The sequence below is a fragment of the Protopterus annectens genome, chromosome 4.part0 (genome assembly GCF_019279795.1).
Source record: "Protopterus annectens isolate FY-2018-M chromosome 4.part0, PAN1.0, whole genome shotgun sequence".
Classification (NCBI taxonomy): Eukaryota; Metazoa; Chordata; order Ceratodontiformes; family Protopteridae; genus Protopterus; species Protopterus annectens.
This window is the reverse complement of record NC_056733.1, coordinates 157,297,006-157,315,093: the sequence shown is the minus strand read 5'-3', so window position 1 is coordinate 157,315,093 and position 18,088 is coordinate 157,297,006. Positions and strand designations below refer to the sequence as shown.

The window sequence follows — 18,088 nt, the reverse complement described above, 5'->3', positions numbered from 1 at the left end:
TATAGCTAACTCCTCCATGCGCCTCCTCTCATATGCAGCTGATAGAGCGAGCAGAGCCGCAGGGCCAGGTGTGGCCTTATGCCGGCATGCCTGGATGCGGCTATGCAATTTTGCGGACCCCTTTAAAACGTCTTTCACTAATTCCCCGTTTGATGGATCGTCCCTCTTTGGTCCTCAAGTGAAAGAAACCTTGACGAGGTGCGAGACGGATGGCAAAACTCTTTCTGCCGTCGGAGTCCGTTTTTCTACTCCTTCTAGGCCTTACCCCAAAGGCCAGAAAAGTGGGAAAATGTGGTTCCGCAAACAATCTCAAGGGACTTTGCCTGACGCACAGAGTCGGTTCCCCTCCAGAGGCAGAGGAGGGAACAACAATGGTAGACGTCGCCCTAGGGGCAGGGGGTCCGCAGAACCAGGGCAATCGAGAAACCTTTTCTGATAAGCCCTTCCAGCATCCCTGAGGTGTTGCCCGACTGTCCACCTTCGGAGGCAGTCTGGGGAAGATTGCCACTGTACCCAGAAGCCTGGCGATCCCTAACTCAAGACAAGTGGGTACAGTCCATCATTTCCGAAGGCTATTCCATTCCGTTCTTTCGTATTCCAAATCAATCAAAAAAATCCCTTCCAGATGTTCCACCCACTCAAAGGGATCAAGCAGCGTTGGAAATTTCAAAGTTGCTTGCAAAAAGAGCCATTCAGCCAGTGCCAGCAGACCAGCAAGGATCCGGAATCTACTCCAAGTTCTTTTTGGTTCCAAAGAAAACAGGGGACTGGAGACCCATTTTGGATCTCAGTATCTTGAACAAGTCGGTCAAGAAAACAAGATTTCGGATGGTCACGCTACAATCCATCCTACCCCTATTGGGAAAGGAAAACTGGATGTGCTCTATAGACCTCCAGGATGCGTACTATCATATAAAAATGAACAGACGCTCCAGGAGATTCCTCCGCTTCAGGCTGAGAACCAGTCACTTTCAATTCAGAGCCCTGCCCTTTGGACTCACCACTGCCCCCCCGGGTGTTTACCAAATGCATGGCAGTGGTAGCTTCTCACCTGAGACGTCAAGGATTCCAGGTGTTTCCATACTTAGACGACTGGCTCCTCACAGCTCCTACCAAGCATCTCCTTCTAATAGCCAGAGACTACACCTTTCGCATTTGTCAAAAGTTAGGTATCTCAATAAATTGCGAAAAGTCTGTTTTGTTGCCTTGTCGTGCTATTACCTTCATAGGCGCAAATCTAGACAGTCAACATGTCTGCGAGGCTCACAGACCAAAGAATAGCAGACATACGCAAACTGGTCTCCCTTCTCTTCCACAGCAAGAGTCAAAGTCAGATTAGTTCTGAAAGTACTAGGGATTATGGCGGCTGCTATCCCTCTACTTCTATTAGCCAGATTTCACATGAGAATCCTTCAATGGATGCTCTTCACACAATGGTCGTACCAACAACTTCCGATGTCCCACACCATTATGATTACGCAAGCATGCAAGAATCATCTTCTTTGGTGGATTTCTTCCCCCCAGCTCTTCCTGGGAAGACCCTTTGTTCCTCCTCCGGTTGCTACTCTGACAACGGACGCCTCCCTGATCGGGTGGGGGGGGGCATTATCAGGGCAGGACAGTCCAGGGCATATGGCAACCAGACCAACGCCACTTGCATATAAATGTTCTAGAGATGAGAGCAGTGCTTTTAGCGTTGCAAGCCCTTCAAGACTCTCTTCCCTTGGGAACGATAGCAATCCAGACGGACAACATGTCTGTAGTGTGGTATATCAACAAACAAGGCGGAACCAGGTCCTATCCCCTGTGTCGAGAAGCACTCAGACTGTGGCAATGGGCGATTTCTTCTCAGCGGTTTCTGATTGCAACGCACATCCCCGGGAAGTCCAATCTTATCGCAGACAAGTTGAGCAGAGCTATCCTCATGCCTCACGAGTGGTCTCTGAAAGATTCTATTTTGGAGAAAAATTTTCTCAAGTGGGGTCAGCCTTGCTGCGACCTTTTTGCTACTCCCCAAAACAGCAAGTGCAGAGATTATTTCACCCTATTCCCGTTACCAGGCCAGCCCAGCAGAGACGCCTAGTCCAAGTTTGGCCCCGGGACTTCTGTATGCATTTCCTCCCTTCCCACTTATCTCTCAAGTGATACAGAAAGCTATCGCTCAGAAGGCCTCATTGATCCTCATTGCTCCTTACTGGCCTCGACAGGTTTGGTTCCCCTTTCTACATCAATTTCTGTTGGAGCAACCTTGGCATCTGGACCTAGTTCCGGATCTTTTGATCCATCAGTCGGGTCAGTTACATCGCTCCCTCCCCTCTCTGAACCTCACTGCTTGGTTCCTCCAGTTCCAACCTTAGCCAGGCTTCCTCAAATATCTAACTCTGTTAGAGATATTTTGATAGCTTCCCATAAATCTTCCACTCGGAAGATTTATCTGAGTAAATGGAAACGTTTCGCCTATTGGGCTCAAGGAAGGGACTTAGATCCTTTTACTGCTCCCATCCAAACAGTTCTGGATTTTCTAGCTGAACTTTTTCATGCAGGTTCATCTCCTTCTACTCTTAAAGTTCAATTGGCAGCTATATCTAACTTTCATGTGGGCATCTCAGATTCTGCCATCATGTCCCACAAGCTTTGCAAAGCGTTCTTGAAGGGAGTTTTTCTCCTTAAGCCTCCGATAAGAACTCCTCCTCCTTCTTGGGACCTTAATTTAGTTCTCACATCTTTGATTCTTCCCCCTTTTGAACCTGCAGCTTCCTGTTCAATGAAATTGCTATCCTGGAAGACTCTCTTTCTGGTAGCCATTACTTCAGCTAGAAGGGTCTCAGAACTTCATGCACTCAGCAGTCGACCACCCTATCTGTTGTTTCATAAGGATAGGGTATCCTTACGGACCAATCCATCCTTCTTACCTAAAGTAGCCTCTGTGGCAAATCTAAATCAAGACATAGACCTTCCTGTGTTTTTTCCTAACTTTTCTAACAGGTCTGAACAAAAATTGCATTGGCTAGATGTTCATCGTCAATTGAGATATTATTTGGACAGGACCAAACAGATCAGAAAAACTGACCAGTTGTTTGTTTCTTATGCAGAAGGTAGAGAGGGCCTTGCAGATGTTCTTCATCTCACATTGCTGCAGTCCTTACACTTGGGTAGTCCGCTGTCCTCGGTCGGCCCGAATATCAAAGTATAAGGCTGACGTCGGTCAAGGCGCTTAAGACTGACATCAGGACGTCAGGGTACAAATGCGCATGACCGACGTCATATCCTCAGTCTTTTTTGCCGCATGGTCCGATGCAGAAGCAGCGTTGCAAGTGCCGTTCGGCGTTCTGAAATTTTTCGAATTCGGAGTTTCAGACCGAGTCAAAGTTGGCTAAGTACCGCTGGGGAATATTTTAGTTTTTTCTTGCCTCAGTGGTTTACCGGATGTCAGAAAAAGTGAATAACTGTATTTCTTGTGGGAAGCAGATACCGCACAGAGATTATCATACTTTGTGTATTCCTTGTTTGGGGCCTGAGCACGACGTTGTTGGGTGTCGCTTTTGTGCTAGGTTTAATAAGCGCACTATTAAGCGAAGGTTAGATTGTGCCAGGTTGGTCTTCGGGAAGCGGTGCAATTACAATATGCCATCGGATGCTCCGACACCCGCTTCTTCGAAGAAGCGCAAAGACAAAGCAGCTAAACCCAGGCAAGAAGAGTCGTGCTGGACGCCGGTTCTTTAGGCGTCGGTGGAACCGGTGGTTCCACCGGAGGCTTCTCTGGAGTCCCAGGGGGAGACTTTGATATTGCAGGATGTGGCCTCTCAGGAGGCAGGTCAGGCTGAAGGGGCTTCTCAGGTTACTGTACTCCCCTCCCTTCCTAGGGTGGTTAGGCCCTCTCCTTCTGTTTCCAAGGCTTCTCCCAGAGGCAGGCCAGGTTTAGCTTCTGTTGGTGTCACTCCTATTTCTTCAGGATCTGTGCCCAAGAAGCACATGTTCAAAATGGCAGAAGATTTAATTACTTTGATTAGAGGTTCTTTGCCCCCTCCTGATAAGAGGCCTAGGGTGGAACCAGAGTTGGGGAGTTTTGAGCAGGTTTCGGATGTTTCAGAGTCTTCGGCTGAAGACTTGCAGGAGTATTCTCCTTATTCTGATTCTGATGTGGATGATTCTACTCCTTCTGCTTCTCCTCCAGAGGATTTTTCTTTTCAGAGACTCTTCATTCTATGAGGGAACATTTTAAGTGGGAAGGTCAGGACTTCTCTGATTCCAGGAAAAGGCTTAGGGAATTTTTGCTTTTACCCCAGCATAGGCCTTTGGCTATTCCTCCTGTTCTGGCTGTTGTGGAAGATGTGTTTGCAGAGGCTTCACTTAATCCTGATTCTTTGCCTCCTGCTCCTGTTAAACCGGACAGGTATTACAGGGTGCCTGAAGCTCATAAATATCTGTATAAGAGTCCTAGGGCAGACCCAGAAACAGTTAGTCAGGGACCTAAGGGTGTCAAGGCCTCTGTGGTAAAAAATCCGGTTCCTCCAGATAGAGGCCAGAGCTTTGGATAGATGGGGAAAGAAAGTCTATACTTCTTCCACCTTAGCTATGAGGGCTTTGAATTGCCAGTTTCACATGTTGAAATATCAAAACTATCTTCTTTGTCAATTGAAGTCTAAGGTAGATGCTCTGGCGGAAGGCATTGAGTGTAAAGAATTACAAGATTTGGTACATGTTTCTGAACAGGTGGGTAAGCATTCTTTAAAATGTGGATTTGATGCTGTACAGGCCTCGTCTATGGTGGCTGCCACTGGGTCAGTTCTTCGTAGGCACACCTGGCTGAGGGATCAGAACTTATCTGACCATGTTAAGACAAGGATTTTAGATGCTCCTTTACAGTCTGATGTATTGTTTGGTTCACCTGTGGAGGCAGTTTTAAAGAAAATGGAAGACAAGGCTAAGTCTATGCAGACTGTTAAAGATTTTTTGCAAGTTCAGCCTCCGAAGTTTAGTAGGAATTGGCCTGCTAAGGGGTGGACGCATCTTCAGATGATTCACAGTCTAGGGGAAGATCTAGACGTGGTAGGGGTAGAGCTCAGGGCTCTTTCAGACCTAGAACAGGGAGTTCACCTGCACAGTCTTCGGGTGAGGGCAGGGGCCAGTCCTTTCGTAAACAGGCCCAATGACCTACCTTTTCAGCTGCCAGAGCCTTCTTGTCTGGCAGCACCTTTGGGAGGAAGGTTGGCACTCTTCAAAGAAAATTGGAGTTTAATTACCCAGGACAGATGGGTATTGGATATTATACACCAAGGTTACAGGTTTTATTTCCATACCTTGCCTCCTTTCAAAGGCATGCCAGACGTTCCTTCTCAGCAAAGAATAGAGGCTCACAAACAAATTTCTCTGCTGCTGCAAATAGGGGCCATACAGCCGGTCCCTCTGCCAGAAGTAGGCCTAGGATTTTATTCTCGCCTGTTCCTAGTACCAAAGAAGGGGAACACGTGGAGACCAATTTTGGATTTATCTATCCTCAACACTTATCTGGACATTCCCAAGTTCAAAATGTTGATGTTACAACAGCTTTTACCTCTGCTGGGCAAAGATCACTGGATGGTGACTCTGGATCTCAAGGAGGCTTACCTTCATGTTCCTATCAGGCTAAGTTGCAGGAAGTATCTGCTGAGCTGGGACTTCTCATTATCAGTTCTCTGCATTGCCCTTTGGCTTATCTACTGCGCCCTGAGTGTTCACAAAGGTTCTGGCTCCAGTGATAGCTTTCTTCAGGCTAAAAGGAATACAGATCTATCCTTATTTGGACGATTGCCTGATTCTGGCCAAAGGAAGGGACGAGCTTCTTCATCATTTGCAATACGTGATAGCAGTGCTAAGATGCCTGGGGTATTCTGTGAACGAAATAAAGTCCAGTCTAGTACCCTCTCAAGACATGTGCTTTCTGGGTGTGAGACTGAATACAGCATCCCAGATGGCCTTTTGACCCCGGACAAACAAAAGAATCTTTCCCTTTACTTCCATCAATTGTCTCATCAGTCCAGGCTGACTGCAAGGACAGTCCTTCAAGCCTTGGGGTTCATGGCATCTTGTATTCTGGTGCTTCCCAATGCCAAACTGCATATGAGGAAGCTACAATGGTATCTCAAAAATGTATGGACACAGCACTGCCAAGATATGGACACTGTCATTCAGATAATACCTTGCATTCAAAAGGAATTTTTGTGGTGGGCTCAGGAATGTCACCTAAACAAGGGACTCTCTGTGACCCGGCCAGAGGCGAGTCAGATTCTAACGACAGATGCCTCAGACAAAGCTTGAGGAGCTCATCTAAATGGAAAGTGGATACAAGACACGTGGCCTGCCAGACTACAACATCTACATATCAACTTGAAGGAGATGTTAGCAGTCCTATTTGCATTAATAGCTTTCAAGGATTTACTTCTTCCAGGGCAGGTGTTGGTTCTAACAGACAACACAACTGTCATGTGGTACATCAACAAGCAAGGGGGAACACATTCTTATCCTCTATGCAGGCAAGCAATGATTTTGTGGGAGACTGCTCTCAGTTTACAGCTCAATCTTCAGGCAAGGTTTCTGCCGAGCACAGAACTCCTTAGCAGATGTGTTGAGCAGACAATTATGGATCCCCACGAGTGGAAATTGGATCCTCATGTATTTCAGAAATTGACAGTGTTATGGGGAACTCCAGACATAGATCTGTTCGCTTCTCCACTAAACTACCAGCTGCCAAAGTTTTGCACAAAAAGGTTTCATCCCACAGCTTGGAAAGTGGATGCTCTTTCTTTCAATTGGAGCAATCTTCATGTGTATGCCTTTCCACCTCTGCCTCTCCTCCCAAAGGTACTCCTAAAGGTCAGACAGGACAAGCCAAAGATGATTCTAATAGCTCCAGATTGGCCTCGACAGCACTGGTACCCATTACTGAGAAGTCTGGTTCGGGAGCCTCCATGGCCTTTGCCTTCGATTCCACACCTGCTGTCTCAAGAGAACAGTCATTTACTCAATGTCAAACTTCACTCTCTTCACCTAACAGCCTGGCATATTCTGTTTTAAACCCTGGAGGGTCTCAGCTTCCGAGCAAGTTTTGAATGTTATTTTGGAGGCCAGAAGGCCTAGTACAAGGAAAGTATACGCAGATAAATGGAAGAGATTTTTATTTTGGAGTGCAGCAAAGGAATTTGATGTTGCTAAGCCTAATTTAAGTATGGCTCTTCAATATCTTGCTGAGTTACTGGACAAGGGATTGTCCTTCTCTTCTATTAAGATTCATGCTGCAGCAATTTCTGCTCACTATGACTGTGATCCACCATTGTTTTCTCATCCTTTGTTTAAGCAATTCCTTAGAGGGGCAAAGAATATAAGACCCCAGAGAGCTCCTACTCCTGCTTGGGATCTCAATTTTGTGTTGGAGAAACTCACTCTACAACCTTTTGAGCCTGCAGCTACTGCCGAGTTGAAATATTTATCATGGAAGACTGCTTTTTTGTTGGCCATTACCTCTGCGAAGGGTTTCTGAATTACAGGCCCTTATGGCAGTTGAGCCTTTCTTAATTTTCCATAAGGATAGGGTATCTTTACGTACTAATCCTTCCTTTATGCCTAAGGTGGTCTCTAGTGTGGCTTTAAACCAAACTATTCATTTGCCTACTTTTTATGCAAACCCCCAAAATAAAGGGGAAAAGATTTTGCACACCTTGGATATACACAGGCAGTTACGATATTATTTGAGCAGAACTAAAGGGTTCAGGCAGTCTCAGCAGTTGTTTGTTTCTTTTGCTTTGGGTTCTCAGGGCAAGCCTGTGTCAAAACAAACTATTTCTAAGTGGATTGGGTTTTGTATTGCTTTCTGTTATTCCCATCATGGTAAGGAGGTTCCAGCTGGGATTAGGCCTCATTCCACTAGAGCTACTGCCACTTCTACAGCTTTTTAAGGGGTGGCAACTAAAGATATTTTGGAGGCAGCTACTTGGAGTTCAGTGCATACTTTCTCTAAGCATTACCACCTTCCACTTTACTCTAAATCTAGGGCTGGGTTTGCCACTGCTATTTTACAGGGCATTTTGGCAGCTCCTACTACTTTATAGTTTTGCCATCCTCCCTTACCTCTGCTTTGGGATTCTACCCAAGTGTAAGGACTGCAGCAATGTGAGATGAAGAACATAGTACAGTTTTGTACCTACCATAAATGTAGATGTTCGAAGATCCACATTGCTGCAGTCCAATTTACCGTCCCTCCTTCCCCTCTGTTGTTAGAGGCGGTTGTGTGGTTTGGGTTGTAAATATTGTACATATTGTATATATTGTTCATATGATTAGTGCAAGGGTGGTTGGTTGTTTTTTGCTGTCTTTTGGTTTTGACCTTTCTGTTTAGGGTCTTCTGACATCTGGGGCAAGAAAAGACTGAGGATATGACGTCGGTCATGCGCATTTGTACCCTGACGTCCTGATGTCAGTCTTAAGCGCCTTGACCGACGTCAGCCTAATACTTTGATATTCGGGCCGACCGAGGACAGCGGACTACCCAAGTGTAAGGACTGCAGCAATGTGGATCTTCGAACATCTACATTTATGGTAGGTACAAAACTGTACTTTTCTAAGGTATCACTCTCCAGATGGCTAACATCCCTGATTTCCTTTGTGTACACCAAAAGTTGCCTAACAAACCTAAGGCTCATTCGACTAGGGCTTTGGCTACCTCTTTAGCTTTCCAAGACAGGCTGCCTATTGATACCATTTGTGCAGCAGCTACATGGGCTACTCCTCACACTTTCATTTCTCATTATAAGTTGGATCTAGCTTCTAGACATAGAGATAATTTTGGTTCCACTGTTCTCAAGAGTCTGTTCCGATAGGCCACCCGGGACAAGGTGCTAGGGACCCGGTCCCATCCAGCAAGAATGAAGGCAAGATAGACAACTTAACATATAGAAGTTATGTTCTTACCATAACGTTCCATGTTAGTTGTCTTCTTCTCGCCTTCTTTCTTAAGGCCCCACCCTCCTTCCCCCTAGCCTGGACAGACCTAGAGGAGTTTGATTGTGACCTCTCTTTCTTCCACCTCTATTGTATATATGTATATGCTATACTTTGCATATATCCCTTCATCAGGTTTCAGGTCACCTTCTTCCTTTCCTGTTATAGAGGTGGTTCCTTTTTCCAGTAGTTCTGGATTTATTATTGGCTGGGCCTAGCTTACAAACGAGATCTGTGGTAATTCCGCCTAGCATTGTGGGATATAGGGGAGCCTCGAGCCGGTGGAACCAACTCTCGAGCTTTTAGAGTGGCCGAGTCGGAGCCGAGGTCGGCTCCGAACCCATCCAGCAAGAAAGAAGGCGAGAAGAAGACAACTAACATGGAACGTTATGGTAAGAACATAACTTCTATTTTTTATCCGTATTAAATTTATCCAGACCAAAATAATCATTCCCATCTATAATTATCAGTGTAGCTTTTGTCATCTAGGAAAAGAAGATGATACTCCTTTGTGCATCGTCTCGAAAATCTTATAAACATTTGAGGTAATTTAGACCAGGTACGTTCTGAAACAGAGAAGCGGAATATGTTTTAAGCTGGCTAGAGGAGGGAGGCGATGGAAGAAGTTGAGTCGTGGCTGGCAGAGATGGACGACAGAAGGTTGCCCTCCTTGAGAAGGTAGTCGAGTAGTAACCTCTGAGGTGGAAGAAGAGGTAGCAGAATCTGCTGGTCAGGGGGAGATGGTAGTACATTTTAAAGTGGTGGTGGTGCAGTGGGCAGAACTAAGCAGTCCTTGTCAGATGACTCACCGCAGCTAAGTTGTAATTTCTGTAATTCCCTGAGGGGGTGGAACCCATAACCATCCTGTCCTGACAATCAGAATGTTGTAGACAATTAGCCATCTTATTATCCTCTTGTAGCTGTGTTTTAAGTTTAGCTGCATTATGTCTCAAACTACGAACTATAGCATCTTTTTTTAATCTTTAAATTCTATCTGCTGTGCATTAAAGGCTAACCAGCAGCTGGCAGGGACTTTATTTTTTTTCACCAAGTCTTTTTTTTTTGTAAGTTTAACAAAATATTTTTTATCAAAAGTACCTGCAGGTTTTTTTTTTTTTTTAAGTACCCACATTGCTCCCATTGTAAAGAAAACTTACATTGTTAATACAAAAAAATCAAAGATATCCCACTCATATACTGACCCACACTCATACAAAAGCTACACTTACCTGTAAAAACCTGAAAGTCTTCCAAGACTGAAAGCTATAAAGAGACGTACAGTTGTGAACTGATGTTACACAAAATACACTTGCTAGAAAACTGTCAGAGGTCCCAGGAAAGTGGTTTCCTATAGAAGCAACTCCAGACAGTTTGAAAAAAATCTGAGTCTTTCATCTGTTAAGGTTCAGCCATAATAAAACATACTTCAGTCACTGTCAGTCTAAAATATAATTTATTAAAGGAAATAACATGCACGTGTGGAAAACATTACTCAGGAAGACATCTTCCCAAACAAAAGAATTCATAATCTTTTATAGGAAAACTATAACAAAATAATAATCTTTATTAATCATAATGCAGCTAGCATCCAAAAGAAAAATGCTAACTAGTACAGTTCACAATGCAATTTATTCTTCAGACCATTACTAAGTATCTAATAGAAATCAAGTTTAGTAAAAATAGATTTGCAACTTCTTGTCTACATTTCTAGTTTAATATGGAATAAGTTTAGTTTTTTTTCCATGTGATTTAGAAAGAATGCTGTCTCTGGCTCATGAAATGAAACTTAACATTCTGTACTTTTCCATGTTAATGCTTATGCTATTGCATACACATACAGTAACCTTTTAGGACACACGTACACTAACTTTTTAGAACACGCGCAATTTCTTTGTAACCTTTTATAATAAAAATCAGGAGATGCTATTAAAAGTAGTTATTGTGTTCTGTACAGGACCTTTTTGAGGTTTAATTTAGGAAACGCCTTCCTAAGGAGTTAACATCTCTTGGCAAAGTTAGTGTGGAGACGTATCAAAAAGGGCTGTCCCAAACCTGTGCAAAATGGTTTCATTAAATGTTAAGGACATGCATGGCACTTATAATTATACAATGGAACTCTGTGACTATAACTGAAGCTTTACCAGGATTCTGGGGGGTGGTGGTATCAGTTAGGATATTTGAGAGTTATGGGTATGACAGGATAGATGGAGGTTTATTATAGGATACATTTTTAAGCTTTTATTTTTTAACAAAATGGCACTGTGAGTAAAACAGCTGAGCAAATGTTTCAGGCAGACTGTATGGGCTTGAGGATAGTTTTTTTTTTATTTTCCACAATCTGAGGTTGCTACTTTAAAATTTATTCTGGTAGTAGAGGATGGTAGGTGAGGCCAGCCTTCTGCGCTGAGGGTGCATGGCTTTTTGACCCCCCACAAAAAAATTCCATTGTCCACTGTGCTAGATTAACTGATCCTCGTTGGTAAACTATTTACACCCATGTGCAGATCAATGGAATGGTCTTTCAGCAAGTATTGTGACTTGCAAAGTAATATGAGAAGTGATAATTATCCGGGGTGTGGTGGCACAGACATGACATGAAGATGGAGGTCCTGTATTCTTTCCAGAATATGTAGGACAGTGGGAAATCTGTGTGGGGTCCAGTTCGGTTTGTTCTTTTTTAAACAACACTGACATTTGGTAAGAAATACCTGCTTCTATGTCGGTGGGGGAATGTGTCCACATTTCTACATATGGAAGCGGACCAGAGATGGTCTCTTGACAGACAACTCTGACTAATAATAGAGTTTTCCCCCTAGCCTGTAGTTTCATGATTGATTTATTTAAGCCATTCTGCATTATCAGAAGAAGAGTAAGCTTTTATTAGTGTAAGGGTCAGGAAGAGATGTTGTCCAACTAGTTTAGCTTAACCTAGAGATTGTTTCCTTTTGTATGTCCATAAAGGATTAATACAATTTACATTCAGCATGGTATTTTTAAGCATGTCCACAATCTCTCCTAAGAAGTGGAGAAAGAATACATTTATTTAAACTCTTCTGCCACTGTACTAAAAAGGCAGTGGTCTCATACTGACAAGCATCTCTGAAACTCTATAAACATTTACAACCTTCCAGCTCAGTCACTGCCAGAACTGTCTGATATGAAGCTTATTGTTATGTTTAGTGAGCAGAAGAAAATGACTAAGTAAATGGCACAATATTGCAAGATTTGTTAACACACCTGAACCAAAATATTTTTTTTCTTTTTACAGCTTCATTCAAGAAAGGGAAATTTCTTGGTTGAAAAGGCAAAAGAATTTGGCTTGCCACTGTAAGTATAAGTATGCTTATGCTTGACAAGGTTACACTTGAATGTAGACGAGGTGTGAGATGACTTCATAAATAAATTCAGAACCATGTACAGATAGAGTTCATGTTCATACCAGAACATAATTAGTTGTGTGGCTGTGACTTACAGCTGCTGGGTGAGAATCCTCTGACATTTCATTGTTCAGGCTTTCATTATATATTGGAGTGATGAGAGAAAGGAGGCAATTATGTCTTGCTTTAATTTATTGGGTTTGTAAGAATGCATTATCTATTGTCTGTTAAATAACATTTTGACAAATTGTACAACATTTTAACACATTCCTAGCAAAACCATAGTATTCATCTATTGCATGCCTAGAACATGTCAAACAGGGTGATGCATATATACATATGAATATTTCAAGCACGAGCATTAATGCCCTTCTTGCCTATCAATATACCAAAAATAGTTGTTTCCATAATTCATGTCCAGGCTTTTCTTAAAAAAACATTTAAACTAGTGATTGCTTTAATGTAATTTGGTAGTTTGTTCCATTAATCAGCTACTCTGTCAGAGAACCAATTAGTACACTTATCATTCCTGTAGAATTTTTTACATAGGTTGTCTGATAATTCTCTACTACTTTTTGATAAACCCAAACATTCCCAGAAGTGGTTATCTCAAAATGCTCTCTATACCTGAATAAGATCGGGTCTTTGTTAGTTCATCAAAATACTTACTCATCGAATATTTATTCATTGATGGCTAAACAGAGAAATTCATTGCAGCAAAGCACAACATTTTCCCCAGGGTTAAGAACCACTGGGCCATCAGCACAGCATTGCCTTTTGCCCACCATAGTGCGATCTCTAGGGCCATCAGCGCAGCATTGCCTTCTGCCTACCATAGTGCGACCTCTAAGTTGGTATATATAGTTAGGGGGTATGGGGGGGGGTGAAGCCCCTCCCTTGGGTGGGTTTGATTTAGTGCGGTGTGGGTTCTGGAGTCTTAGAGGGTGAGTGGTTCCTAACCCTGGGAAAAATTCCATGCTTCATTGTAATGAATTTAGCTGGGCCTTTGTTGAATATGTATTGGACAAATGCATATTCCAATGAATTAATATAGACCTGTAAAGTCTCCTCTTAAATATCTGAGATCCTGAACAAGTTCAGATATTTTAGTCTTATAATAACTTTTTCACATCCATGGATGCCCTTGGTATATTTTCGCTCTACTCTTTCCAGTTTATTCAAGCTAATTTTCTTATAAGCCTTCCATATTGTTATTCCGTGCTCAAGTTTGGGTCTAATGTTATTAACAAACAATTACTTCATTTCTGATTTCCTAGACTTTTTAAAACTTTTTATACAACCTATAGTTCTATAATTATCATTAACCAATTGGTTGATATGATTAGAAAAACTTATAGCTGGAAATACCCATATACCCAGGTCCTTAAAATAATTTATAGTTTCAGTCGGTGAGTGCTGTATTATTTATCTTTCAATTTATGTCTCCAAAATCTCATATGCTTAGTTTGTGATATATTTATCAGCACGATCTGATCATGTCATTTTCATTCATTCCTCAACAAATGGGTTTGGATCCGATCCTGCCACTTTCTTTAGCTTCTAGGATCTAACTCTCAAGCCCCATCTTACCCATAATGCCCCTAACTTCTGTGTTACCCCAGATCTCATTTGCCTCTCTTAAAGATCAGACAGGACTGTGATTTCTTGAGCTTGTAGTGGGCTTAGTGAGTGTATGAACTTGTATTTCTTTTCCTTAATCTTTTTTCCTTATTGTTTGTAATATCTGTCTTACCTCTTTTCTAAACCTTTCTGTTACCAAGATTTTTTTGGCTATCTTAGCTGCCATTGTTGGTAATCTTTCTCCCTCTGTTACCTCACCTTGAGGTAATCCTTTGTCATGCCATTGTTGGTATTAAAACTTCCCTTTTCTTTCTTTCTCTGTTAATTGCTATTATTTTTGAGGGCTTTGTTTGCAGTTTTGCAGTATGGCTGATAAGCCTACTGGGTTCAAAAAGTGCAATTCCTGTGGGCATAAGCTCCCCCAACTCTGATGCCCACAGGGAGCGTGTTTATTGTCTGGGTCCAGCGTACTTGGACACCTCCTTTCTCCATTTGTGCAGCTTTTAATGCTAGGGCCATTAGCGATAGAAGAAACAAACTTACTCTAAAAGGCCACCTTCTGGCTTCTGCTGCTACTTCATCAGGGGCTCACACCTCCTGTCATAAATCTAAGCATCTCAGTGAGCACCAAAAATGCTTCCCTGCATAGTCTGCTCAGTCAGCATCTTCATCTGAGACTTGTAAGAAGATTGCAAAGTGTTTGCATCTGAAGTCTTCTGCTGTTGCCAAGTCTCCTTGGCTCCATATTCCAAGGAATTCATCAGAACACAGATCCAGGTGAGGGTCCTGTTGGCTCTGTCTCCCATAGGATCCATGAGCCCTTCAACTTTTTTTCTAGTCTGTAGTTACTGCTTCTCCAATCTGACCTGCTGTTTTGAAACCCTCCGATCTGAGATCCCCAAGAGTTGAACAGTCGGATCCAAAGATTCCTCTGTTTTACTCTAGCGACTTCCTTGATCTGATCGACTCCTACCTCTTTGGAGTACAGTGGTTCTCGGAGCTTTCAGAGCCATTTCTTCTCCCTGGGACTTTGGCATTCAACAGCTTGGCTCTGAGTCCTCCCTCGGAGTGGAGAGTCAGAGAGGCCTTGGATCATCCGCTCCAAGAGTCTGTGCTTCAGTTAGATTGTCCTTGGCTTCTTCTGGTCCTTGGCTTCGAGGTGGTAGGGAAGGTTTTCTCTCACCCCAGTGCCATTTCAACTCTTGTGCCTTTGGATCCATTCCCTGTTCCCTTTTTGGATCCTGTGTCTGAGTCTACTCATCCTACACCTAAAGGACAGCCAGTCCAGATGGGCTTCTAAACAGTTCCCGCTTTTTTTGACATTTCTCTGGAGCACCCCACTGAAGAAGTTCCTTGGAAGAGGTCATGCAAGAGAAAGCACTTGGATTCCCCACAGGAATCCCCCACAGAAGACACCAATTTTGATGAAGGGGCAGGATCCCCTAGATCTCCACCTAAGGATGTCTTGTTTGGAGACCTGTTAGAGATCCTTCACCAGAAAGGTGGTTGGTCTTACCAAAATCCTTCACAGGAGGAATCTGTGTTCTTGGAAGCCTTTGGTTATGGACCTTCTATGTCTTGGGTTACCAGACCTGTGGATGAGCTTATAGATCTTGTCTCCCGCAGGGCATGGAAGGAACCGGACTCTGTGGAACTGATCCCCAAATGCCCAGATAAGATTTTGAGTGCCTTCAACAGACAACACTGGACCAAGGGAATCCCTGTAGATGCCATGGTTGTTGCTGCAGCCAATAAAAAAGACTTGGCTAAACAGAGCTCCACTGTCCATTCCTGGAATAGGGAGTCTGGGATGTTGCACAGGTTTGGAAAATGAGTGTATGCTTCAGTGACCCATGCCTTACAGTCGAATTACCTGGCACATTTCACTAGGTTGCAAAGGGACTTAGTTAATGAGCTCTCTAACTCTACCCCTGGTTAAATGTCTGCAGAAGAACAGAAGTCTTTTTCTTCGTGGCTGGCCACCCTGCAATCCATTACTGATGTGTCCATGAGGTTAATATCACACAGCTGAAGGTTTCTCATGGGCAGCTGGTTCAGGCATAGCCATTAGGAGACCAATCTGGATGCAGTTGTACAATTTTGTGGTGCCCTTCACGGCATCATTCATCAGTGCTTCTTTTGATGAATTTTCTTTGATAGGGCCAACAGTTAAAGGGACATTCTCCCACAGTGAGGATAAAAATACATTATATGCCTTGAGAATCTGTTTTTCTACCCCGTAGAGACCCTTTTCTAGGAGCCAATGCATTGGTAAAAAGTTGTGGTTCTGGAAATCTCAAGGACCTTTCCAAGAGTCCCAGAGGCAGAGGAGGGAATAGCTACAATGGAAGATGCTGACCACATGGCAGAGGGCATCAGCAGAATCAAGGGTCTCAAGATTCCTTTTGGACAGATCTTTTCAGTGCTCCTGAAAGGTTGCCCAACTGTCCTTGTCTAGAGGTAGTCTGTGGACTCGTCCTTGCACCTAAAAGCCTGGACACACATGAAAAAAGATTCATGGGTGCTAAGGATCATACCCAGAGGACATTTCATTCCCTTGTTATTAGGTCTCCTAAGACAAAGGAAATGTCTCCCAGATGTTCCACTCAGAGGAAGTTAGCAGCTCTAGAGATTCAAAAGCTGCTGGACAACAGACCAAAGAGGATCTGGAATTTAATAAAGGTTCTTTTTAGTGCCAAAGAAAAGAGGGGACCTGAGACCCACTTTGGATATCTGTTAGCTGAACCACTTTATAAAGAGTTCCAAATTCTGGATGGTCCCGGTTCAGTCCATTCTGCCTCTCTTGCAGAAGGATGACTGAATGCGCTCTATTAGTCTTCAAGATGCATACTATCCCATCAAAATGAACAGGCACTCTCAAAGATACCTAAGCTTTTGTCTGGGAACCAGTCATTATCTGTTCAGAACCCTGCCCTTCGGTTTCAACATAGCCCCCAGAGTGTTCACCAGATGCATGGCAGTGGTCGCAACTCACCTGAGACTGCTCAGATTCAGAGTGTTTTCTTACTTAGACAACTGGCTCCTTACCTCATCCAACCATGCATCTTCTGAAAAAAAAAACACGGATTACTTACACCAGTTGTCCCTCTCTCTGGCAATTATGATCAGTCTGGCCAAGTCACAACTACAACCAGTTCAAGTCTTTGAGTTTATAAGGGCTTGTCCAGATAAAGTCAAGTGTTTAGCTCTTCTGCCTCAAATACAGTTCTTACTTTGAAATCGCATGTCAGACAGGCTCTTTCTCAACCCCTCGCTCCCAGCAAAAATGATACTAAAAGCCCAAGGGTGAATGGCTGCTGCAATAACTTTAATATATGCTGCTCATCTTCTTATGAGAGTACTTTTATGGACTCTTGCAGTGCAGTTGTCTTTTTATTGCTATCTTTTAGGTCACCCGATAAACCTATCCGGTTTGCAGAAAATCCCTACTGTGGTGGACACACACCAAAGAAATTTGTTAGGGGCATACATTTATTCTTCCTCCCCTGAATGCCACTTTGACCACGGACTCCTCCAAGTTGGGGTGGGGGTGCATTATTTGAGATGAACCGTTCAAGGCAAGTTGTCCCCAGAAGAGTCCAATTTGCATATAAATGTCCTGGAGAATGAGAGCGGTGCTTCTTGGATTGTGGGCTGCTCTACTCTCTTCCACTAGGAATTGTTGTTATACAAACAGACAACATGCCAGTAATCTGGTAGATCAACAAATGGGAGGAGGGGGGCAGATCCTATCCCCTGTGCTGAGAAGCAGTGAGGGTTTGGCAGTGGGCGATCTCCTCCATCTGCTTTCCTGTAGCAATGCACATACTGGGGAAATCCATCATTTTAGCAGACAAGCTCAGCAGGGCCATCCTGAAACCTCACAAGTGGTCTCTCAATGTTGTCAACCATGCTGCGATCTATTTACCTTTCCTCTTAGCAACAAATGCAGCAGGTTCTTTGCCCTAATTCCCCCTCAGGGACAGTCACCGAGAGATGCTGTAGTCCATGTTTGGCCCTCAAGTGTCCTTTACGCTTACCCACCCCTGCCTCTTTCTTCAGAAAGTGCTCCAGTTAAAGAGCAAAGTAAGCCTCCTTGCCCCCCCCCCCCACTGGCCTCTTCAAGTTTGGTTTCCCTTTCTATGGTCCCACCTAGT

The 18,088-nt window shown here is 43.5% G+C and overlaps 1 protein-coding gene across 2 annotated transcripts in view; it reads left to right on the top strand.

Annotated features, from left to right (window-relative positions):
• ELAC2 (elaC ribonuclease Z 2) overlaps window positions 1–18,088 on the top strand; it is a 2,146,582-nt gene that overhangs the window by 600,693 nt on the left and 1,527,801 nt on the right. For both annotated transcript variants that reach the window (XM_044068145.1, XM_044068146.1), the window contains exon 9: window positions 12,242–12,300. In XM_044068145.1, coding sequence (XP_043924080.1) covers window positions 12,242–12,300 — 59 coding nt within the window. The remainder of the gene's footprint in view (window positions 1–12,241; window positions 12,301–18,088) is intronic.